The sequence below is a fragment of the Prionailurus bengalensis genome, chromosome B1 (genome assembly GCF_016509475.1).
Source record: "Prionailurus bengalensis isolate Pbe53 chromosome B1, Fcat_Pben_1.1_paternal_pri, whole genome shotgun sequence".
NCBI classification, from domain to species: Eukaryota; Metazoa; Chordata; class Mammalia; order Carnivora; family Felidae; genus Prionailurus; species Prionailurus bengalensis.
Genome location: NC_057344.1, coordinates 27,044,227 through 27,069,374, shown reverse-complemented (window position 1 = coordinate 27,069,374; position 25,148 = coordinate 27,044,227). Strand labels below are relative to the sequence as shown.

Here is a 25,148-nt window from a genome sequence, read left to right as displayed (position 1 = left end):
AGTTTAGGGACAGAAAACTGTTTCACTTATGTTCAACATTTTAAGCCTGCCTGAAAGTAAAGCTTCAAAGGAACAACCTTAGCAGATATTAAATCTTGTAACAAACAATTATGACTCCTAAAATGTAATAAAAGGAGAGAAACCTAAGGTGTCTGGAGTATTTTAAAGTGATGTTTTTATTTATGGTAGGAAAGTCATAGCTTAAAGATATTTTTCACACTAATCGGACTGTCAGCAAAGCAGCAACTACTGTAGATCATTTGAACTGCAAAATCCATTGACCTATATACTTATATACTCGATGAGAAAATGTATATTACATCTCCCGTATTTATTTATTTAAAAATTTTTTCCTTAAGGGTCGAAAGACCTAATTACACTCAGAAGATATTCAAAGAGTAAAATACGTTTGAGATTATCTAGGAAATACTCATGAACTCTCACATATATTACTGTCTTTCCTGATACAAAGAAATCACAAAAGCTAAGCTGGAAAAGATAAGGTGCTTGATGGCAGATGTGAACTGTTCACTATTCTCTCTAAAAACATTAGAAAAAAACAGAATCTAAAAGAGTAGAAGAATGTACTTACTTTCTTAAGCATTATCAATCCACTCCCATACAAATAAAAAGCAAAACAAAAATTCTCACCAATGACAATAAAATTACTTTCAATGAAACAAATTTACCTATGATATATTTATGCAATAGATAAAAGGTTTTTAAGTAACTTTTCTTTCCTGGTCAACAGACTTATTCACCTATTTAACACTGATAGCTCCAGATATCTGTGAGCACCTCTAAAAGTCCCTAATTTCACTGAATCTGAACCGTACCTGTATCTTAGCTGATGTGCAAGAGGCAGCCTCAAAATTACAGGGGGTGCCTAGCAGAGCATCTCTACATGATTTTCTAATTTTACTCACTTTCTTCTACAGGCCTACCTTCTAAAGTTTTTTAAGTTTCCAGTTTTACTACATTTTATGAAGGAAATTACATGCTACAATGGTATTCTCTAACCTGGGGAATGGGGAAAGTCTTGCGACATATTCTTTTAAAAATGTCAAGGGTTTTCTGGTCGCCTGGGTGGCTCAGTCGGTTAAGCGTCTGACTTCAGCTCAGGTCATGATCTCCCGGCTCCTGAGTTCCAGCCCCACACTGGGCTCTGTGCTGACAGTTCAAAGCCTGGAGCCTGCTTTGGATTCTGTGTCTCCCTCTCTCTCTCTGCCCCTCCCCCACTCATCCTCTCTCCCTCTCTCTCTTTCTCTCTCTCTCTCTCAAAAATAAACATTAAAAAAAATACTCTCTAGACCTACTGATATATATGGAGCTGTCTGGTTCTTTTTATACTGGTTGTATGATATTCCATTATGTAAGCTGTTTTTATTTAACCAAGCTTAAACAACCATTTGTATTGAGATTTAGGCTTAGGTTATGATCCCAGGGTTGTGGGATCGAGCCCCATGTCAGGCTCCACATTGAGCGGGGACCCTGCAGCTGCTTAAGATTCCCTCGGGGCGGGGGGGGGGGGGGCCTGGGTGGCTCAGTCGGTTAAGCGTCCAACTTCAGCTCAGGTCATGATCTTGAGGTTTTGTGAGTTCGAGCCCCACGCTGGGCTCTGTGCTAACAGCTCAGAGCCTGGAGCCTGCTTCATTCAGATTCTCTGTCTCCCTCTCTCTCTGCCCTTCCCCCACTCATTCTCTCTCTCTCTCTCTCTCTCTCTCTCTCTCCTCCTCCTCCTCTCAAAAATAAATAAACATTAAAAACATTTTTTAAATGTCAAGAATTTTCTATATACTAGGCTAAATTCATGCAATCTAATATACACAGAACCAGATATCCAGTAACAGATTCCTGCTTACTGTATAATAAATATTCTATGACAAAGAAACATAAATTTTCTATTTAATATTCAGTTATTATTGCTTCCTATTCTTATTTCAATTCTAACTATATTAGCCTTTAAATAAAGAGTTATTTTACACTTCATTAGGTCGAAAGTCACTGTTAAGCAATAGGGAGCACGTATATTCCCTGTTGGTTCTAAAATAACAATTTAAAAACAAACTACAAAATGACTTAAATGTCAATGAAGTTGCATGTTTTTCATTTGTCAAAGGCAGACTCTCACCAATTTTTCCATTTTTTTAGAACCTGATTTAGAAAAACATTTATGCTTGGATAAAATAGTATTTAATTAATTTGCAAGTATAGTCAAGAATGTGCACCTTCCCCAAACCCAACCGAGAAAGCACCAGAAGCAGAAGGGTAAGAGATGAATCCCAGATGCCAGCTTAAAACAACAACAGAAACAGTGTATGAAATCATCCCTTGAGGAAGAAAGAAGAAATGTTTGAGTACCATTGTGAGAAGAAACATCAGCTTAAGAGATAGATCAGGTATCCTGGACAGAGGCGAGGCCAGAAGAAGGTGTCCCAATTGTGTCCTTATCACTCCTCAACACTGTCACATTGTTCCCTATGCTACTCTAGAATATGAAAGCAGTATTTCCATCCCAGTTCTAGCCAAAAGAAGAAGGGTAACATCAAGGTAAAATATTAGAACTTGGTCAGGGTGGGAAGCAACATACCGGTGGACTCCCAGTTAGGCAATTACAATGAAGGTGACAGCACTTTGAAAAGAGAAGGGTCAGAGAAATTCTGAGCAATCTGGACGGAGCTGGAGGGAGGCTACCATCCAGAGCCTGTCTACTCTGAGGCATGTCCCTATTTACCTCAGACCACCTAGAGGACCAAAACCAAGAACACAGGCTTTCACCACCCCTAAACCTGACCCCCATCAAACCCATTCTCCCATAATAATGCAATATTGGCCCAAAGAACTGTTAGTTTCAAGGGAATATAAGCTCACAGCAGAAAATAATAGCATGTTTGAGGAGTGCAAATACCATGAAAGAAGAACAAAACGAAAGTGAAATCAACGGATTAAAAAAAAAAAGACATTTAAAAGTGGCAAATTAAATGCTTCAGGAGAAAAAAAATGGAGAATATTGAAAGCACAACATGAGAACAAAAATGTACCAACTAAAGCCAACTGGAAATACTGACATGAAAAATGTAAGTGGAGAAATAAAAAAATATAATGAATTGATTGAATAGTAATGAAAACAAAGAATAAATTCCCAAGAGAATCAGGTTGAAGGACTATCCCAAAAAGTATCTGATAAGGATAAACAGAAGGAGAGGAAAGGAGAGGTAGAGGATGGGAAGAGAAGAAATATACCTATGTAGAAGTAATGATAACACTTCTCATAATTAAAGAAAAATGTAAAGTTTCAGATTAATAAGAGTTCACGTAGCGCCAAACACAATGGACAGACGTGTTATATGTAATCTGCCAATACTAAAGGCTATGAAATTTCTAAATCCTTCAGAAAGAAAATACAGATGATCTACAAAAACAGAAATCATTTTACTTCAGACTAAAGTCAACCTTGTTAGGGCACCTAGGTGGCTCAGTCCGTTAAGCGTCCAACTTCAGCTCAGGTCATGATTTCACTGCTCGTGGGTTCAAGCCCTGCATCAGGCTCTGTGCTGACAGCTCAGAGCCTGGTGCCTGCTTCAGATTCTGTCTCCTTCTCTCTGCCCCACCCCTGTTCGCACTCTGTCTGTCTGTCTCTCTCTCAAATATAAAATAAAACATAAAAAAATAAAGTCAACCTTCTCAGTTTCAGTATTTTGATGCTTAATTTCCTATCTAGCTAACTTTTTATTTACATGAAAGAGTGAAGTTATTCTCATATGTGTAAAATCTCAAAACTGAACACAAAAATATCCCAGTTCAAGTACTCTCATCAGAATACCTCAGCATGATGAAAAATTGATTTAATAGTTTGTGTGTGCGTGTGGGTGTGTGTATCTGTACATCATGAATTATCTCAGTAAAAGTTTATTGCTGTCTCCAGGAAGACTAAACAATAAACATTCTAGCAAATAACTGCAATGTGTGGGTTACAAAGAGTACACAGCTGTGCTAACTTAACCGAGCTGGGGAAGGAAACCTTCCCTATTTATAAAGTGGTATTTTGAGCTAAGATGTAAAGAATAAGCAGTTAACCAGACAAAAGGATAGGAATAAATGTTCTAAGGAGGACAAGGTATAGTATATCCAAAGGTGAAGAGGTGAGAAATGCTTTATACATTCTAGTACCAAAATGAAGTTCAGAATGGTTCAGAGATACTGTACTAAAGATGCTGAAATAGGAAACAACGTAGAATGAACTAACCTTCTACCACAAAAATCACGGAGAAGCAGGATCGTCCTTCGAAACCAGTAATACATCAGAACTAAAAATCCTTTAAATTAAATTGTGTTAAGTCAGTGGGAAGACTATGACTGTACCCCACCAAAATGGCATAATTCAAAATTTCTGCAATGCAAATATAGGAAATCTACAAAGAAAAGTACAAAATGTAAACATCTATAATATACATCAATCTTAGGAAACAGAAGACTAAAGACTTGAAATTCCACTGACAGTTTTCAGTCTACTTCCAATTTATTTCAATATAGAACTTATTGAGCAGGAAAGATCAAATATAGTACAATGAATTAATCACTTGGTTAACTAGAAGTCAAAGGAAAAAGAAGTAAAACGTGCCCTACAAAACTTGCTTTCAGCTATAATAATAAGTAGACTTCATCTTTTTATTTTAATGGTTTGTACTTACTATACAATAAGTGGTTCAAAGAAACTGGCTACCTACCTAGGATAAAAAAAAAAACACATTTTAAAGCCTTACTTCTCAGTATACAGCAAAATAAATTCAAACAGATTAAGGTGCAAAATGAGAAAAGGAAACCATAAAAAATTTAGGTGGACATTTACATGATTTCAGAATGGAAATAATTTTTAAAACATAGAAGAAAACAAAAAGAAAAATTTTAAAGGCAACAGGTTTGGAAAGTTTATGGATAAAATTAAAAAGCAAACCAGGTGGGGCACCTGGGTGGCTCAGTCAGTTAAGCATCCGACTCTTGGTCTCGGCTCAGGTCACGATTTCTCGGTTGGTGAGTTCGAACCTCTGGTGAGTTCGAACCTCGCACTGGGATCCCAGCTGTCAGCACCGAGCCCGCTTCAGATCCTTCTCCCCCACTCTCCCTCTGCCCCTCCCCAGCTCTCTCTCTCTCTCTCTCAAAAATAAACATTAAAAAAAAGCACAAACCAGGAAAATATGTGCAATGATAAGAAAAACACCAAAAGGTAAAAGAAAAAGAGCATAAGGGAAAAAGATAATTCGCTAAAAAGTAAATCTCAATTATTTTTAAAAGTAAAATCAATTACTCCAGATATAATCAAAGAAATGTATATCAAAACATGAATTCTGCTTTTTTAAAATCAATAAGAAATATGTTTTAAATGATGACATTTGGAGACATGTACAAAAATGCTCACAGGAGCACTATTCACAATAACATATGGAAACTCCCCAAATGTTCACCACCAGCAGAACAGACAAGTCATCGTATATTCACACCATGGAATTCTGTATAACAATGAAAATGAACAAACCACAATTGTGCAAAATAGAGGAACTGCACACAATATAGTATCTACTATACAATATAATTTATATCAAGTTCAAAAACATACAAAACTAATCTATGGGTGGTGTAGGGGTAGTGAGTAACTCAGATGACACAAGACAGGAGCTTAACATGGTTTTTTGCCAAGGGTGTGGTAGGAATATAAATTAGTACAACCTTTTAGTAAAGCAAATTTAGTAAAACAGAGATTCACATACAAAAACTCTCTAGGAATATATGCATAGCACTGTCTTAAAAACTTTCAGCAGGGGTAGTTAGGTGGCTTAGTTAGGTTAAGTGTCTGACTTTGGCTCAGGTCATAACCCTCTTAGTTGTGGGTTTGAGCTCCACATCAGGCTCACTGCTATCAGCACAAAGCCAGCTTCAGATCCTCTGTCTCCCTCTCTCTCTGCTCCCACCCACCCCCCGCTCATGCTTGCTGACTTCTCTCTCTCTCAAAAATTAACCTTAAAAAAAAAAAACCTTCCAGCAATTACCCTTTTAGTTCATTTCATAGACTCAAAACCCAGAACAACAATGAAATCGCAATTTCTTGAATCCCAAGCCAAGTTTTCCCCAGATAATAACTACCTTATAGGCTTGTAGTCAGTGAGTCACAATTATCAAAATACTTCCTAAAACATAAAAAGTTAAAGAAACATTAGATGTTCTTAATCTCACTAGACTTGAGTCTTAATCTTTGTTACATGTATCCTCAAGCAGTGACTCTCAACCCTGTCTGCATGTGAGAATCGCTAGAGGAGATTATTTAAAAAAAAAAAAAAAAAAAGGCTTGCCCCTACTCCTGTGATTTGACCTATTTGGTCCAGGGTTAAGAATCACTACTTAAAAAGTGAACATCAACATCAGTATTACCTGAGACTTGTTAAAAATGCAAATTCTCGGGGCGCCTGGGTGGCATAGTCGGTTAAGCGTCCGACTTCAGCCAGGTCACGATCTCGCGGTCCGTGAGTTCGAGCCCCGCGTCGGGCTCTGGGCTGATGGCTCAGAGCCTGGAGCCTGTTTCCGATTCTGTGTCTCCCTCTCTCTCTGCCCCTCCCTCGTTCATGCTCTGTCTCTCTCTGTCCCCAAAATAAATAAAAACGTTGAAAAAAAAAATTTTTTTTAAATTAAAAAAAAAAAAAATGCAAATTCTCAGACTCTACTCCAGAGCAACTCGATGAGAAATTTAGGGAGTGTGGTCTAACAACCTGTTATAATAAGCCCTTCAGCTGATTCTGATGCAGAGTTTCAGAACCATAGTTCTAGTGCTTCGGGATGTTTGTAATCCTCTGAAAATTACATGTAAAATTTGGTTTTAAGTATATCGTTCTGGGGAGAATGTCCATACCTTTCATCAGATTCTCAAAAGAATGCTGACAAAATTAAGAACCACTCACATAAACTCAGCAGCTTTCAAAGTGTGCTCGGTACCCCTGGCGGTCCCTGAGATGCTTTCTGGGGGTCTGAGAAGTCAAAATTATTTACAAAATAATACTAAGATGATTTTGCCTTTTTGTTACCAAGACATTGACAGTACATGATTTCATAACATTATGTGGTTGGTCATCTGAAAAATGCTCTTGATGATACAAAGCAATGGTAGGTGAAACTGCTGACATCTTGGCATAAACCAAGACCGTGGCACCAAACTATACTAATAGTCATTGTATTCTTTACCACCAGGTCCTCACAGTTTAAACAAAACAAAACAAAACAAAAACCCAGCCAATTTCACTTAAAAATGTCCTTCATGGGGGCGCCTGGGTGGCCTAGTCAGTTAAGCGTCTGACTTTGGCTCAGGTCATGATCTCACGGTTCATGGGTTTGAGCCCCATGTTGGACTCTGTGCTCACAACATGGAGCCTGGAGCCTGCTTCGGATTCTGTGTCTTCGTCTCTCTCTCTCTCTGCCCCTCCCCTGCTCACATTCTCTTTCCCTCTCTCAAAAATAAATAAATATTAAAAAAAAGTTCATGAAAATATATACACTCTTAACTTTATTAAACTCCAACCTTAGAGTACACATCCTTTTCAATATTCTTGTGGCAGATAAGAAATACACAGTAATCACTTCTGCTAGACACCAAAGTGTGGTTGTCTTGAGGAACAACACTTAAGCAACTGTTTGAGCTCAGTTTGACTTGTGTATTTGACAGACATTTTCTTGAGAATGAACAAAGTGAACCCATCACTTTGAGGCAAGCAACAGACGGTATTTGTTCCTAATGACACGATTTGAGCTTTTAAGCAAAAATGAGAATGTTGTAAAACTTGCATCTGCCCACGAGCATTATAGTTTCCCAATACGTAAGTGCTTTTCTGAGAAGACTGGTGTGGTAGTAACAAATGTGCTTTACAGTATCTTATAAAGTAAAATGTATGAACATTTAGAGGATCTGTACACCTCAAGCTAGTATTTTACAAATGACCACAACACATATAGGTGTAAGATCCATCTGTGAAAAAGAGACCAATGGATTTTAACAGAGTATGAAAAACTCACTGATACGGCTTCAGATTCCATGTTGCAAATAACCTTCAGTAAACTATTATTTACCAAATTTGCGTGTAGTACCAAAGAAAAGCACCTATGATTATCTGAAGATGCTATTAAAACCAGTCCTTTCTTTTAAAACTATGTATCTGCTTAAAGCAGGGCTTTCTTCATGTACTTCAATCCAACACAACAAAGGGCATGCAGCAAAGACTTCTCTCTTCTATTAAGTCAGCCATTAAAATGACTTGCAAAGTGTAAAATAATGCCTCTCCTCATTAATTCATGTGTTGGAAAATAGTTACTTTTCATTAACAATGAGATTTACTTTTACATATAAGAGTTTTTTTTTTTAAGTTCTCAGTTTTAATTCCTAATATGATAAATCCAAAGACACAAACAAAAAGCTTTTTCAGTAACGTTTAAGAATGTAAAAGGGGGTGCATGGGTGGCTCAGTCAGCTGAGCATCCGACTCTTGATTTCAGCTCAGATCATGATCTTACTGTTTGGTGAGGTCAAGCCCCGCATCGGGCTCTGCGCTGACAGCTTGGGATTTTCTCTCTCCTCTCTCTCTGCCCCTCCCCCACTCACACACAGTCTCTCTCAAAATAAATAAGTAAACATTAACAAAAAAGAGTGTAAAAGAGTTCTAAGATCATGAAGTTTGGGCATGACTGCATTTTGATAATAAACTTCCTTAAGCATGGGCAATAATGCCATTCTCATCATCCTTCTCCTTATGGCACTTATATTTCTTGAGTTGCTATTGAACTACTATAAAACCTTAGTAAAATCTTAGGAATCATGCCAGATTCCTCAGAAATAGACCCAAAAGGGGAAGACACACTATGGAAGTGTCCCCATGGCTGTTAATTAAGCAAATTGCAAAAAGTTCTTTTGAATTTCCATACACATTTTACTAATATAGTGAGTCTCACACTCCTAGAAGAAGACCACAGTCACTCTTAGAAACATGCATTAACAGAGAGATGAAAAGCGTGTCTGCAATATATCACGAGGATTCACTCTACTGAATACGCTATTTTCCATACTTCATGCTAGTGATATTATGAAATAAGTTCTCTCTAGGACAACAGAAAGACCAAAATGCCACTATGATAGATACTCCCATTAAAAAATGTTTAATTGTAGTAAAACATCTGTAACATAAGATTTACCACCATAACCATTTTTAGGTGCACAATTTAGGGGCATTAAGTTCTTTCAAATTGTTGTGATTCCCATGTGTTTTATTCAAAATGTATTTTTTTCCTTGACTACTTCTATGAATCAAAACATAGAGCAGTTTATCTTCAAGATTTTCTAACAATTTTAAGTAGTCTTTTTTTTTTTTAAGTTTTTTAATGTTTACTTTTGAGAGAGAGAAAGAGAGAGCCCAACTCAGGGCCTGAAGTCACCAGCCATGAGATCATGACCTAAGTGGAACTCAAATGCTCAACTGACTGAGCCACCCAGGCGCCCCATCAATTTTAAGTAGTCTTTAAAAGAAAGGAGTTGTGGGGTGCCTGGGTGGCTCAGTGGAGTAAGTGTCCAACTCTTGGTTTTGGCTCAGATCAAGGTCTCACAGTTCATGAGATGGAGCCCTGCACTGGGCTCTGCACTGACAGTGTAGAATCTGCTTGGGATTCTCTCTCTCCCTCCCTCTCTCTCTCTGCCCCTCCCCTGCTCTCGTTCTCCCAAAATAAATAAACTTAAAAAAAAAAAAGAATTGCTAAAAGATCCTTCTTCCATTTGATTACGAGGTTCTTCAAAGATTATTTCCAATCACACTTTTAATGTTTATAAAGCAGTTGGTCAAAAGATCAGAGAGCCCAACATTCTGATGATTGCAAAGGTTCCAATACTCTCTAAAAAATATGGTCTCAATCAAATCCTAGTCACAATGTCTTAAGTAAGCATCTACATGAAGTTTTGCTCTATTTTAAATGCCTAAGAAAAAAGCTGGAAGGAAATACACCAAAATGACTATATGAGCTGCCTTGGGTAGGTAGTGAGATAATGGACTTTTTACTGTACTTTCCAAAATCTGTACAACTACTTTTATTTTCAGAAAACAAACTTAAGAAAGTGGTAACAACTGTCAAATTATAAAATGACTCAAAAGATTTTATTCTCATTGCTACTGACTTTCTAGTTGAGTTAGCACAGGCCAAATGACTTTAGACAGCCAGATGTGGATTTAAATCCAGCATCATCATTTAACAGCTACATGACCTTGGACAAGATATAACTCTGTTGAGTCTCAGTTTCTTCGTCTATTAACAAAGACTTAAAATCTACCTTGTACTATTGCTGTGAGGATTAAATAAAATCACATAGGGAAAGCACAAAAATCACTCCAAGACAACTGTTATTTTTATTAATTTTTATATTACTATTTAGTAATAATTTCAAAACTAAGTTCATTCATATATGTGGCAACAGAGCAGTGAAAGCATTTTGATGACAAAGAACTAGACTAATATACAAGGATTATTATTTACACATTAAGAAAGTCAGAAGATCAGAAATCAGAGGCATTAACTAACAAAGTTCACTTGCTCAAATATTTATAGTGCACATACTGGGATCAATTCAATGAACTAAATACTGAACTTCTCTTATTATATACTTCACATTTATCTGCTTTCATAAAATTCCAACAGGATAACAATTACACTTTCCTACTATTAAATTTTAGGATATGGGGGCCGGGGGGGAGGGAGCCAAGTTTTTAATAACTTGCAATAAATTTTTATATTAGTCCAAAAGGTTTTCTGTTTGTTTGTTTGTTTTTTTCCCGAATGAGAACATTTTCCTGCAAAGAAGAAAAGTATAGTTTGGCATTTCTTCTCAAGACATTAGAAAAAAAAAACAGTTAAAATGTATTCATTTATTCACTAACTGTAACCCCATGTCATTTCCTTCTTTAAAAAAAAGTCAGTAGTCAACATGAGAACAATGTGAGCTTTTGGAAAGGGAGAGCTGCACATCTTATTAACAAGATGGATGAGAATGTCAAAATGGTTTCCATGGTTGATGAATATATCAAAATGAAGGCATCCTATCTTTTCAGTGTCTGGTTATACACATACATACCCTAGTTTTTCGAAAGCATTATACCTGAGCATTAACTGGACATCAGGAGATTTAGGTTATTTTTAAACTATAACTGATGATGCAGGGACTTTAATTTTAAAAATTTTTAGTCAATCAGTAAGTTCCGTTTGTCGTTAATACATATCATCTAAAACTACTAAATGCCTCTTCACTTTTAAAAAAAATCTGCCATAAAAGAAAAAAGGTGCAAGTCCAAACAAACAAACAACAGCTACCACCAACCATTAATGTACTTTTTGTTATACAGAGAAGGCAAAAGAGAGGAAACTTTACATCATTTTATTTTCTTTTTCTACAATTAAAAAATATACCACTTTAACCGAATAGGAAGCTGACACACTCAAAAAAAAAGAAGAAAAAGAAGAAGAAGAGAGAGAGAGAAAAGAAAAAAAGGTACTTAAGCTCACAGTTTTTAATTCTATACAGATACCTGAACAAACAGGCAGGACAAGTTTCCACTTGACAAAGAACCCAGCAACTTGCTGTAAGGAAAAGCAATCTTGGACATCTGATGAAGCCTAAAAAGGAAAACCCAGGGAGCCCACAAAAACAAAAAACTCCTAATGTTTCTTAATTACTCAAAAAATGATTTTTAGAAAATGACCCTCAAAATGATCCGAGTACCTAGGCTTCAGTGGAAATCCCATGATCAAGGCTACATCCCACCTTCCTGAGCATTTCTGTTAGAGGAATAAACATAAGTCAAAGTAACTTCAAGGATCTTGACATTGCAGGGGGGAGGAGGGCAGGAGGAAGGAGGGGAGGGAATAAGAATTTAAGAGACACTTGTCTCTTTAACTGTATCTACTGCATATTTTACAGTGGACCATCCAAAAGATTTCTTTGTCGTGAAGCAAAAGGAAGCTATTAAATACATTTAAGAATAGCTACTCTAGGGACAGGTTAAGCATCCAACTCTTAATTAGTTTCAGCTAGGGTCATGATCTCAGTTTCATGGGTTCGAGCTGAGGCAGGCTCTACGCTGGCAGCACAGAGCCTGCTTGGGATCCTCCCCCTCTCTCTCTCCCTCTCTCTCTTTCTCTCTCTGCCCCTCCCCTGCTCATGCTGTCTCTGTCTCTCTCAAAAATAAATAAACTTAAAAAAAAAACTTGAAAAAAACTACTTTAAGAATAGCTACTCTAGTGTTTTTACCTGCATTTTATCACAACACTCGTGACTATGTTTACTCTTTTCCAAAACAAGGCACTACAATAAAATATATTTTCTTAGCATCAGTTATATTCCTTACTTTTCTTCTGAGATCGAAGCTTACAATCCCATTTTTAAACATACATATGCTCACAACTTGACCCTTGATTGGCCTTCTATCCCCCAGATATATTTCTTTACCCTTTTAACTGACCAAGAATCACTTCAGATCTGGAAGGAAGGAACACCTGGCTGTGATCTTCAGTTTCTGGGGAAGGAAGGGATGCCCCAGGGGAAAGAAATGGCAGAGGAGTAGACTAAACTTCTTGTCAAAAAAATCTATGTAAACAGACTATGAAGAAAGGATATTATTATTAAAAGCCCCTTAACAAAACGTCTCTGGTTAACGCCCATAGAAAGCAGTTCATAAGCTATCTAAGCTGGGACATAAAATGGTGATGCTTCATAATTTAAATGCTATTACCACTGTAAGAGATGAACCTTATAGAGAGACGTCATCTACCCTAGATCAGAGATACATGTCCAACACGAGAAGAAAGAACAAAGGTTGACATCTCAGACCTTCATTTTTTCTTTCAAACCTCTATTTTTTTCCTTGAAATTACCAATTTTTATAAAAATGAGCAATGGAAAAAAATTGAGGTAAAATCCCATGCAAAGTTCTTATAAGAAGAGTTTGAGCAGAATAACATCTCCCCAAAACAATGCATGCCAGAAGAAAACACTCACAAAACAAAATTACGATCTACTATTTCTTTTTGCTAAAAGGCAACAGTAAAACGATGCAAGACATGAAAGAATAGCATATGTGTGAATTCGAAATAAGATGACAAAACTCAGAAAATAATTCAAAATTCTAAAAATCATTTCATAAGTAAAAACTAAACAAGAAGGAAAACAAAAGTGAAAAAAATACCACAGAGAATACCCTGTGATGGGGATCAGCAAACTACAACCCATGAGCCAAATATGGCCGCCACCTGCTTTTGTAAATAATGCTTTATTGGAACAAACCACACCCATTCATTTATGTATTTATTGTCTCTGGACACTTTTATGGCACTAAAGCAGAGCTGAGTAGTTGAAACAGTTGAAACAAAGACCATATAGGACACAAAGCTTAAAATATTTATTGTCTAGCCATTTACACAGAAAAACCTTCCAAACTCCTGCCTCAAGAAAAACGGAAGGAAAAGGAAAACATCTTTTAAAAGCAAAAAGAAATGAAGATGTATTTTCGGAAAAAAGATTCAAGAGTAAACGACAGTTATCAGGGCTTGCGGGAAGGTGGAAATGAGCAGTTAGTGTTTAAAGGAGTACAGAGTTTATATTTAGAACTATGAAAAAATTCTGGAAATGGACAGTGGTGATAGTTTACAAGACCATGAATGTATTTCATGACACTGAAGTAACACTTAAAAATGGTCAAAATGGTAAACTTTCTTATATATTATTTTTACCACACAGAGAGAAAGCAAAGTAGCAAATTTAGAGAGGTAAAGCTCCAATATACATAAAACGAAAAAAACCATGGGGCGCCTAGGTGGCTCAGTCGGTTGAGCATCTGACTTCAGCTCAGGTCATGATCTCAAGGTTTTTGAGTTCGAGCCACGCATCAGGCTCTGTGTCTCCCTCCCTCTCTGCCCTACCCCTGCTTGCTGTCTCTCAAAAATGAATAAATGTTAAAAAAAAATTTTAAGAAAAAACCCACAAATATTAAAAACTAAAATTCAAGGAAACCTTTCTAAAATAAAAGATCTGAAACTATATAAAGAAAAGGGATATCGTGTAACTGAGAAAAATCAACTTAGAGGAGCTAAGACCAAGATATATATACTCTATTAGAATATGTTGACTTTATGGAAGAGAAAAAAATCCTTTGGACATCCAGGAAAAAAGACCAAGGGAAAGAAAATCAGATTACCATCAGACTTTCAACATTAACAGCTTTTACAGAAGAAAATGGGATAATGTTTTAAATACTCAGGAAAGAAAATGAGAACCAAAGATTTTATATACAGTCAAACTGATTTCCAAGAATAAGCCAACAACTGTTACCGACATTTAAAAAAATCTCAGACAATGCTGTTTCCAGGACAGCTTCCTGGGTAAACTCTGGAGAATAACACCAAAATAACTAGAGACATCAATATCAGGACTAGTGGTGAGCATCTGCAGCAAAAATGGCTAGAACCGTAGCTGTAAATAATGATTTCAGGTATCTATTGCTGTATAACAAACTATTGCAAAATCTATGGCTTATGAGAACAACTACTACTTATTATTCTGATGATAACTGTGAATTACCTAAGCTCTGTCATCTGGAGACTTCATGAGGCTGGAATATCCAAGGTGGTTCACTCACTCAGCTGGCAGTGGAGACTGACTGAGAGCCACAGGCCTTAATTCTCTTCTCCATGGTCCCAGCATGGTGGCTGGGTTCCAAAAGAGAAAGTTTCCAATGTATGAATGTGAAAATTTAAGATCTCTGAAGGCTCGGATGTCATATAGCAACACTTCTGCCACATTTCATTCATCCCAGCAAATCACAAAACCAACTCAAATACAAGAGGAGGGAAATAGGCTGCACCTTTTGCTAAGTGATGTCACATACATTACATAAAGAGGAGGAATATATGGGAGTCATCTTTGGCAACTATCTATCACACATATACTTGTAGAACTAAAACTAAATAAAGTTGATAAGAGAAAAACAAAGTAAATGTGCAAGACAGCATCCAGGATGGCTCCCAATGATCCCCATTCCCCATCATATACACCTTTGTGTAACTCTCCCCTTTTAATACAGGTTGGCCCTATTGATTTCCTTCTAGCAAGAAGAATACTACAAACGTTGATGAGACAATACTTGGGATAGTATACTTTGAAAGGACTCTAGCTTCCATCTTGCTTGTCCTTTCTTGTTCTCTCATTGCTGGCTCTGAAAAAAGTCAAATGTCATGTTGTGAGCTGCTCTATGGAACTGAGGGAGACCTCAGTCCAACAACCTGCAAGGAACTAAATCTTGCTAACAACGACATGAACAAGTTTGGAAACAGATTCTCCCCTCAATCATCCCTTCAGATAAGACCGTAGCCCCAACCCACATTTTGATTGCAGCCAAATGAAAGGCTTTGAGCCAGAGGACGTAGCTAAGTCATGTCCGGATTCCTGACCCACACCTGGAATCGTGACCCACAGCAACTGACCCACTTAAAATTACAAAATAATAAATGTTTGTAATTTTAAGCTCTTAAGTAGTTTCATGAACTTCAGGGTAGTTTCATAAACAGCAATAAATAACTAACACAGTAAACTCAAAATAAGTAGAAAGAAGGAAATAATTAAGGGAACAAACAATGGAGAAAATTAACAAAGCTGAAAGCTGGTTGAAAAGATCAACAGAATTGATAAACCTCCTAACAAATCTAATCAAAGAAAACACAAATTATCAGTATGAAAAGTAATAAGGAGTTTATCTCATTAGCTCTTATAGACAATGTAATAGTAATAAAACAATATTATAAACAAATTTATGCAAACAAATTTGACAACTTAGATAAAATAAATTCCTTGGAAAATATAACTCACTAAAATTGGGTGATAATTGAGACAATCTCTCAGCCATCTATGTATAAAAGAAAATTCAGTATCAAAAATCCTCCCACAAAGAAAACTACAGGTCTAGTTAGTGTCATTTGGGGATTCTATCAAAAATTTGAGGAAAATTAATGGCAATTCTCCACACTTCATTCAGAAAACAGAGAAATGAACACTGCCAAGTACACCTGACAAATACAAATAAAGTGTATTTGGCATAATCCTAATGCCAAAACTTGGCAAAGACACCACACAAAAAAAGAAAATTACAGACCAATATTTCTCACAAACTTAGATGCAAAAATCTTTAACAGAATATTAGCAAATAAAACACAGCAATATATAAAAAGGATAATATACATCATGACCAAGTAGCATCTACCTCAAGAATGCAAGGTTTGACTTAACATTCCAAAACTCAATGTAATGTAATATATTAAAAGAATAAAGGAGAAAACCCATATGGTCATATCAATATATACAGAAAAAGCGTCAACAACCTTTAATGATAAACACACTCAACAAACTAGAAATAAAAGAGAACTTCCTCAATATGATAAAGGACAGCTTTGAAAAACTTAAAGCTAACATCATACTTAATGGTGAAGTAGTGAACATTTTCCCCTTAAGAGTTGGAACAAGACAAAGATGTCTACCCTCACCACTTTTATTCAACATTATCAAGAAGAACAAATACGAGTCATAACTGACTCCATTTGAAGATACAATTCTTCAATAAAATCCTAAGGAAATAGTAATTTTCTAGATCACAGGATAATATACAAATTGATCAAATTAGGGGCACCTGTGTGTCTCAGTTAGTTAAACATCTGACTTTAGCTCAGGTCATGATCTCACAGTTTGTGAGTTTTCGGGCTCTGCACTGACAGCTCGGAGCCTGAAGACTGTTTTGGATTCTGTGTCTCCCTGTCTCTGTCTTCCACTGCTCACACGCTGTCTCTCAAAAATAAATATTTTAAAAAAAATTTTTAAATATTTTTAAAAAAAGAAATTGATCAAATTAGCAAACAATTGAAAAATAAAAATTTTCAAAATCCAATGTAATGGCATTAATATACATTTTTTAAAAACTAGGAATAAAAAATCTCATGAAAGACTCTTACACTAAAATTTATGAAAACTGCTAAGAGAAAATAAAGGCCTAAATAATACTCATGCATTAGAAGACTCAATATTGTTAAGATGTCAATTTTTCCCAAATTGACTAACAGATTCAATATAATCCCAATTATCATCTCAGCATGCTATGTTGTAGAAATTGATAATCTGATTCTAAAATTTCAGTGAAAACGCAACAGACCTAGAAGATCCAAAGCATCTTGAAAAGGTTAGCCAAATTGGAACATTCAAACTATCAACTTCAAAAATAACTACACAGCTACAGTTACCCAGCCAATGTAATTCTGACATAAAAACAGGCAAATATATCAACAAGACAGAATAAAAAGCCTGAATACAGACCCCCCCCTTATACAAGCATCTGATTTTTGACAATGAAGAAAAAGCAATCCAATAGAGAAAAGAAAGCCTTTTCAAGAAACAGCATCAAAAAAACTGAATATCCACCCAGAGAAAAATAAACCTCAACTCAAGCTCACAGATGACACAACAATGAACATAAGATTGATCACAAACTTAAATGTAAATGCTAAAACCATAAAGCTTTTAGTAAGAAACATCTATCTTTGTTACTTGGGAATAGGTGAAAGTTCTTACCCCAGTCATAGGTCACAGAAAGCAATAACTATAAAATAAACATACAAATAACATAAATTAAATTAAATTTGAAACTTCCATTCAAAGGACTTATTAATAACGGATCAGCACATGTGTAACATATAGCTAACGAAGGATTAACACGCAACTATATAAAGTACTCCCAAAATTCAACATAAAAAGATGAACCCAATGAAAGTAAACTTTGTCCAATTTTTAAAAAGACAAAACTTCATAAAACATATATAAATGGCAACTAAACAGATGAAAAAGTCTTCAACGTTAGACTTCAGGGAAATGCAAAATAAAATCACAATAAGATAAAATTAAAACATCTGAGAACATGAAATGATGAAGATACAGAACAGCTAGAACTCTTACATATTACATTAATGGAAATGTAACATGACACATCCACTTTGGGAAAACGTCTGTAAGTTTATTAAAACTGAGTATTTACCTACCCTAAGCCCACCAATTTCAACACTAGGTATATGCGCAAGAGAAAGAAAGTCTATGTCCACAAAAAAAAAAAAAATGTTTTTTACAAGAATGTTTATAGCAGCTTCCTTCATTAAAGTCCAAAACTGGAAATACCCTAAAAGTTCATCAATAGGAGAAGAAACAAACCAACTATAGCACATTCATATAATGAAATACTATTCAGCAGTAAAAAGGAGCCACTGATACATGTTACAACATCAAAAACATCAGCTGAGCAAAATATATCTTACAGAAAAAGAGTAGATATTATAGGACTCCATTTTTATGAACTTTTAAAACAGGCAATTTATAATCTAGAGTGGACAAAAAGAACAATATTTGTATCTGGGACAGGGATTGAGGAAATGGGCATGAAGGAACTTTCTGAGGTTATGACGACTTTCCAAAAGGGTCTGAGTTGTCACATTTGTCAAAACTCAGTGAATGGGGGCACCTGGGTGGTTCAATCACTTAAGCGTCCGACTCTTCCTTTCAGCTCAGGCCGTGATGTCACAATTTGTGAGATCGAGCCCCGCAACTGGCTCTGTGCTGACAGTGAGGAGCCTGCTTGGGATTCTCTCTCCCTCTCTCTGCCCCTCCCCTGCTTGCACACATACTCTCTCACTCTCTCTCTCATTCTCTCTCTCAAAATAAATAAACTTAAAAAAATTATTTAAAAAGAACTCAGTGAATGTACAAATAAGATTTGTACAGATTTTACATTAAAACACAACTTTGTAAACAAACACTGAACTCTAGATAATAATATGCATATATTGGCATACTTAGGGAAGGTGCACAGATGCTTGCAATTTACACCAAACTGCTCCCCCAAATAGATTGATAGAAGAATATACAAGCAGATACATATGTAATAGAAATTACACAGTATTTTAATTTATATAAACACTCCTCTATTGTTGACTAGTTTTATATAATAACATCTTACAAATAGCTATTTTGTTCTTTAAATCACTTGCCTCCAAAGAGTGACATAGTTAAAGTAGAAGAAAGAGAAACTTACCACATCTAACTAAAAGTTCAATGTAACTTTTTTTTTAAATGGTACCTTAAAGCATAAGATTTTTTTTTTTTTCAATGTTTATTTATTTTTGGGACAGAGAGAGACAGAGCATGAACGGGGGAGGGGCAGAGAGAGGGAGACACAGAATCAGAAACAGGCTCCAGGCTCTGAGCCATCAGGCCAGAGCCTGACGCGGGGCTCGAACTCACAGACCGCGAGATCGTGACCTGGCTGAAGTTGGACGCTTAACCGACTGCGCCACCCAGGCGCCCCTAAAGCATAAGATTTTAAGAAAACACTAAATAAAAGATAAAATGGAAAGACATTTATGAAGTTAGTTCCTTTTACAAATTAGATCCTTCTTAAACTCTGAGGCAGGGCATTTGCTTGAAAGTATAATCAAGGAGTTTACCAAACAATGTTAACAATGTTAAACAAGATTCCCACTCCAGGACTGAAGGGTTCCGACTCATTTTCTTAGCCATTGATGGGCAACAGTTCAGAAAATGTGATGTTTTTTTATGTGTCTTTTTTTTCAGGTGTAGGAACTTCATTTGTACCATCAAAGTCAAAAGAAAGCATAAAACTGCCATACATATTTTGCTGGGTTTGATACTGAAGTGCCTCGTATTACATATCCTAATCTTAGGTTAATTAACTACTTAGGAAGCCTATTTCAAAAGTTTATCAGTTTAAATACTACGAAATCTCAGAATTCAATGCTTCATTAAAGTTTTTTGTTTTTTTTTTAAACCCATCTAAACTTTTCTTTAAAAGAGATCACATGAGAACATACTGGTCCTTGTAACAAAAATATGTCACTAGGAACTGAACTGAACACTCCAAATTGATACTATTTATATAGCTTTGCCTGCTGTCCTTTAAATAACAGAAAATCAGGGTCAAGGATCTTATCTGTAGGAGAAAGTCTTATATAAACTCTAGTCAACAATGAAAAGACCGGGTCCTTTTGACATGGCCATCTTAAGAAGGCACTAGAAATAGTATTTTGAGAATCTACATAAACAATGGAAACTGGAGATTACGTTTCTAATTATGGACAGAGTGATTCCATTATTGTGTCTAAGCCATATTTTAAATAAATAATTATCACGGTCCAAAATGGGATAGAAAAAAATGTTTAATTCTGCATCTGGAAAGAATTATGATAATATTTTTAAAAGTTATAAGGATTTAGGGGTGCCTCAGTGACTCCATGGGTTAAGCTACCAAGGCACCCCTAAATCCTTATAACTTTTAAAAATATTTTGGTTTCAGTTCAGGTCATGATTTCACGTTTCATGGGCTTGAGCCCTGTGTGGGGCTCTGCACTAACTGCACAGAGTCTGCTTGGGATTCTCTCTCTCCCTTTTTGTTCCTCTCCTCCCTCTCTCAAAATAAATAAATAAGTTTTTTTTTTTAATAATAAAAGTTATAAGGATTTAAATATGACTTCATACCACTTGAGATCTTGAAAATGGTTTCATTTCATTCTATAGAACTGTAGACTCACTTCTCAATGGAAACAAAGGCATTAATTAACACTCTTCCTTTCCAATCTTTGCTTGGCTAGATTGGACCCATCCTTTAAATCCCTCTCTGTCTAAAAAGACTTCCTTAAATGCTGTAAAACCAGGACAAAAAACCCTACTGCCTCCTCCACTAAAGTATATTCCGATAACTCCAGGTTACACACTTTATGGGGTTTTGTTATTACTGCTGTTCTTGTTTAGTCTTCCCTATTAGACTGTAAGCTCCGTAAGGGCTTAGATAGGCCTATCTACCACATCAAAATTGTGTTGGTATTTAACACCTGACCTATGACAAGTAACAAAACATTTGTGGAACAAATGAATTACAGTTTTTAAACTTCTCCACCCAAGGGATTGTTCCAATTTCCTCTTTAAAACAGTTTTTCTATGACAATCCCATTACTAGCATTCTAACCAAGAGTCAACTGAGAATTACTCTTAACCACTCATCCAACACTATGCAATGCACACAAATATGGAAGTATGATAAACTGCGGAGTGTTATGTTTTTATACCACGTAGTTTTACTGTGTTTATCTGTTTTCCACAACGAAACTAAAAAATTTTTCTTAAAAAAACAGTTAAAAGTCAGGTTCTCATAATTACAACATAATTACAGGCCTGTGTGTTATTGTCTTGTAACTTATTGGGTACACATAAAACTCTAAAACAGAATAAAAAGTAACTATTGTAGCACACAGAAGTTGATTTAGAAGGCAAGCACTGTTTCATGTGTGACTGATCCTAAATAAGTACATTATCACAGATATACACATAACTATCCTCTGTTAACAATTACTTATAATGTGGTACAGTGAGGAATGACAAGATTTGTGATATGTGCTGAACTAGTCAAGTTTGGAACAATGTATGCAAAAGCAAACCTCAGTTGACTTATTATATCAGACTCAGAGCTTTCATTTGACCTAAAGAAAAATAAATGCTATCTCATCTAAAATAAGCAACACCCTTGAGCAAATATCTACTATATGGGCCTGTTTATGATTCAATTCACTAAATACCTAATAGTATCTATACTATCTATAGTGTCTATACATCAAAAATGGATCCAGTAAGCTAATAATGATTTCCTGTTTCTCATATTGCTGACCATGACCCATTAACAAACTACAAACAACATTTGTTAAAAATGAAATGGAATAGGATATAAAATATAAGAAGACAACACATGTAATAAAGGAAAGTATTATTTCCTAAAACTTTTGATTCAGTTTCTACGTGTGTGAAGCAATGTAAAATATATTTCTAAGTATAGACTGCAATAAAAAAAAAAAAAAAGTGTGAATGCTACTCTTAGAGTTTATGCCCCAGTTACTTCTTCCCCCAAAACAGTGCAAAAGCAGAAACTTTCCATCACACACACTCACAAAGTGAAAAGTGACCTTAACCCAGGTATTGGTTTTAATAGTTTAAGCTTGATTTCACAAACTCTAAAATCAAACAGTTCAAATCCAGGTTCCATGATTCTCTGTGTGAATTTGAACTTATTTTAATAATAAGTGCTTCATGTCTGTCATCTGTAAAATGAGGGTAATAATATCTTTCAAGTTGGGGTAAAAAATATATAATACACATAGTTCCTAACATATCTTTTACCATAAATAGAACAAACTGAAAAAGTGATATGTATTGCCAACATAGCAAGAACCTTAACAGGAGGTATCTTCGGTGTGTTATCTTTGATGTGTGTGTGTGTGTGTGTGTGTGTGTGTGTGTGTGTGCTTTTTCATTTTGTACATTTCTGTCCTATATGAATTTTATAATGTATATAGAGCATACACATTTTTAATGTTTCTAATGTATATAACATTATTCTCTTTATATTTTAGAATATCAATAGTAGATATCTGGGCAGTGAGATTATGGTCCTTTTTTAAATACTTATCTGTATTTTATAAAAATATACTAGGTATTTTTAAAAGACAATGGTCAATTACTTGATTTAAAAAAAAAAACCACACACACACAAAAAGTGTGTGGTCCAGAGTTTAGGAACTAGCAGGTTTTTTGGAAAACTAATGTGCCAGATGCTTCTCACTAAATCCTCACACAAACTTAGTATATCATTTTTGTCCACGAGAAAACCGAGGCAATTGAGATAAGGTAAACTGTCTATCAGACAAGTAACAAATAGGAGTGTCCAGGACTTCAAACCCTTTATTTCTTCTACCATCACATATGCATCCAAACATTCTTCTCCAGTTGTTTCATATAGGCATATTTTAATCTACCCAATTAGGCTGTAAACTCCTTGAGAAAGGGGGAAAGTTTCACATACTTCATTTATATCTTTCATTGGCTTACTAAGAGTACCATAGATCCTTAAACACTTGTTGAGTTACATTAAACTTCTTTTGGTCTAGACTATCCTCATGGAACATACCCGTGTTGTAAAAACGAAATAAACTAGTAAACAAACGACAAAACTGTTAAGACTGCCCCAATCTAACTTTATTCCTTCACACTCGTAACCGAAAAAGTTTAAGTATACCCATATCTGGAGACGATCTCTAAGGGAGTTCGGAAACGGGTACAAGTATCACTATGCGAACGCTAAAAAAGAATGAATTCACACATTCCCCCACCACGCCCCCGTCATCCAGGCACTATCCTAAAGAAAGGAACCTCTAGACGTCCGGTGAGGTGTTGAAGAACCATAACCACGCCCCCACTTTATTCTATCATAACTTGTTTTCCATCCCTACCCAGACCCCTGTCCCCAAGACCAAACCCTTAATAAACAAAAGTCTCTGACCTGCAGCGAAGTGCAGGGGAGAAGACTTCCGGCCGGCCATGTCCTTAGCATTCACGTTTGCCGCGTCCACCAGCCTCTTTACCCGGGACACGTCCCCATTGCGACAGGCCTCCAACAGTTCCCGTAAGGCCCCGCTTACTGCTGGGACCCCTGGCCCAGATCCCGCCGCCCCAGGCCCCAATGTTGCTGTGGTGCTAACTCCTGCCGCCTCGGGGCTCTCCGCCAAGCTCGATCCAGGGGAGGATGGAGAGGAAGATGAGGAAGAAGTCGGGGAAGAAGAGGACGACGGTGAATTGTTACTGCCACCGCCGGCTGGGTTGGGAGCGACCCCGACGGCAGATGAAGCGGAAACCGCCGGGGCCACGGGAGCGGCGGCGGCCGTACAGATTGTGCTGGTGGTACTGCAACAGCTGGTACTGTCAACCGGCTCCGGGGATCGAGGCCTGTCGGGCGGATCCCGACTGCCATCCCCCTCCGGCAGCGCTAGGCCGTGCCGCGGGGAGGCGAAGGGGGCCAGGCCACCCGCCGTTGGGGAGGCTGGTGTGGTCCCCGGGGCCAGGCCAGGGCTGAGTGGGGGTGGAGGTGGCGGCGGCGGCGCCGAAGCCCCTGGGGCGGGCTGGAGCTGTTGTTGATGATGGTGGTGATGATGCTGAGAGCGACGCGACGCCGCCATCTTCGGACTCCCCCAGCACTGTCACTGCGGCAACGGCCCCACCGCCCGCCCTCACTTCCGACCGCTAGGCCAATTAGCATCCAGCGCACAGGAAATGATGCGGAGCGGAGTGGGAGGGGCCAAAGAGAAGGAGGGAAGTATTGGGAGCTCAGAGAAAAGCCGAAGAGCGGGGCGTGGCTTTGTGACCGAGGGGCGGGTCTTGTGACTGAGGGGCGGGCTTTGTGAAGCCTTGGCGGGCCGGCTGCGGAGATTTGAAAGTTGGAGCAGACCACTCCATAAATGAGGCACTTTTCTTTCCTCCATTCTCGCTTTCAGTTTGCTTGCCTTGCCCTGCTCGGTTCTGTCGCCACGTCTCCCTCAGTCTTCCGTATCTTGCTCCGGAGCGTGCTCCTAAGGCGTAACTCAATGCAAGAAGGGACTGTATCGCTTATCATGTCTCAGGTGGCCTTGTCTGAGAAATGGAACTGTGAGTACCTACCACACAGAATTGTTAGCAGAATTAAATGAACAAATGTACACAAAGCGCTCTGACCGTTACTAAAACATAACTATATTTAGCCCATTGGTAATTTTTTTTTAATGGAGCCCCCCATCCTCTCCCCTCCCCCCAGGTACTCCCCCCCCCCCCGTTATTCTCTTGGTCTCAATGTCCCTTCCTGTAAGTACGTATTCTCGCTCTGTCCACTTTATTAATATTCCATTTTAAAATAGTGGTTCAGGGGACGCCTGAGTAGCTCAGTCCGTTAAGCGTGGGACTCTTGACTTAGGCTCAGTTCATGATCCCACGGTTCCTGAGTTCCAGCCCTGCATGGGGCTCTGTGCTGGCAGTGAAGAGCCTGCTTGAGATTCTCTCTGTCTCAAAATAAAAAATAAAAAATAAATAAATAAATAAATAAATAGTTCAGATTGCCAGGATTGGAATTCAAACTTCGTAATTTACTAGCTGTGTAAATTTGGGTAAACTGTTTAACCACTCTGCATCTCACATT

General features: G+C 37.2%; 1 protein-coding gene across 2 annotated transcripts in view; it reads right to left on the bottom strand.

Moving 5' to 3' along the window:
* Positions 1-24,225, bottom strand: part of TNKS (tankyrase) — a 215,720-nt gene extending 191,495 nt beyond the window's left edge. For both annotated transcript variants that reach the window (XM_043560611.1, XM_043560620.1), the window contains exon 1: positions 23,487-24,225. In XM_043560611.1, coding sequence (XP_043416546.1) covers positions 23,487-24,159 — 673 coding nt within the window. In that variant the 5' untranslated portion in view covers positions 24,160-24,225. The remainder of the gene's footprint in view (positions 1-23,486) is intronic.
* Between the last annotated feature and the right edge of the window lie 923 nt (positions 24,226-25,148).